General features: G+C 52.0%; 1 protein-coding gene across 1 annotated transcript in view; it reads right to left on the minus strand.

Moving 5' to 3' along the window:
• Window positions 1-9: 9 nt before the first annotated feature.
• The window catches only part of LOC108449808, a 204,395-nt gene continuing 203,638 nt past the window's right edge, over window positions 10-766 (minus strand). Inside the window, exon 2 of the mRNA XM_017747044.1 lies at window positions 10-766. Within this exon, the coding sequence (XP_017602533.1) occupies window positions 163-766 (604 nt within the window). The 3' untranslated portion in view covers window positions 10-162.

The following is a 766-nucleotide window of genomic DNA, read 5'->3' on the forward strand; positions in this document are numbered from 1 at the left end:
AGGCTCCACTCAAAGTATTCCTTTGAGATTGGAATGACAATTACTGCAGGATCCGCAGCCATCAGTTGCAAACACCGTTGACGGCATTTGATTATCAGAGAAGCGACCAATTCAAACACTGTGGTCACAATCTGTTTTGGCTGGTGAGGCAAAAAGACCCAGCTACTCACTCATTCCTCCAATGCCCAGGACATGCCACACTGAAGGCTGAACATTCCCCTGGCCATGTGAGTGAGCCAGCATCCTTTGCATATCCTGTGGCTGCGGTGTGGACGTCAAAACTGTCTGATCCCTGGGTGCTGTCTCTAGGGTGGCGGAGTAGGCCTGTGCCTGTACCTGTGCCACCCTCTGGGGGAGCGACTGCATTGGAGAGCAATTCCCCCTCCTTGCACCCCGGTGGAAGTTTCCCGACAAAGGCCGACCATCGGCATGAGTCAGAGATCTACAATAGTCCGAGCAATGCCCTGGCCTGCCACACCTCTTGCAGTGAGGGATCGGTGTGTTCTCTTTTTGGCTCGGCTTAGGCCACTTCCGTTTTTTTGCCTGTTTTGGTTGCTTTGGTTCACTATCAGGAGATGTGTGAACAGGCTGCAGGAACGCAGCCAAAGCAGACCTTTTCTGGTTCCCAGATCCCACCTTAGCACAGGCTTCGACCATGTCTGTTACTTCAGGATCCCCTGGCAAAGCATCTATGATTTTTCTGCACTCCTCGTTTGCGTTATCTCTCACTAACTGCCTTAACAACATCTGCCTTAACCCGTCATCC

Source organism: Corvus brachyrhynchos, unplaced genomic scaffold (genome assembly GCF_000691975.1).
Source record: "Corvus brachyrhynchos isolate BGI_N302 unplaced genomic scaffold, ASM69197v1 scaffold481, whole genome shotgun sequence".
Lineage (NCBI taxonomy): Eukaryota > Metazoa > Chordata > Aves > Passeriformes > Corvidae > Corvus > Corvus brachyrhynchos.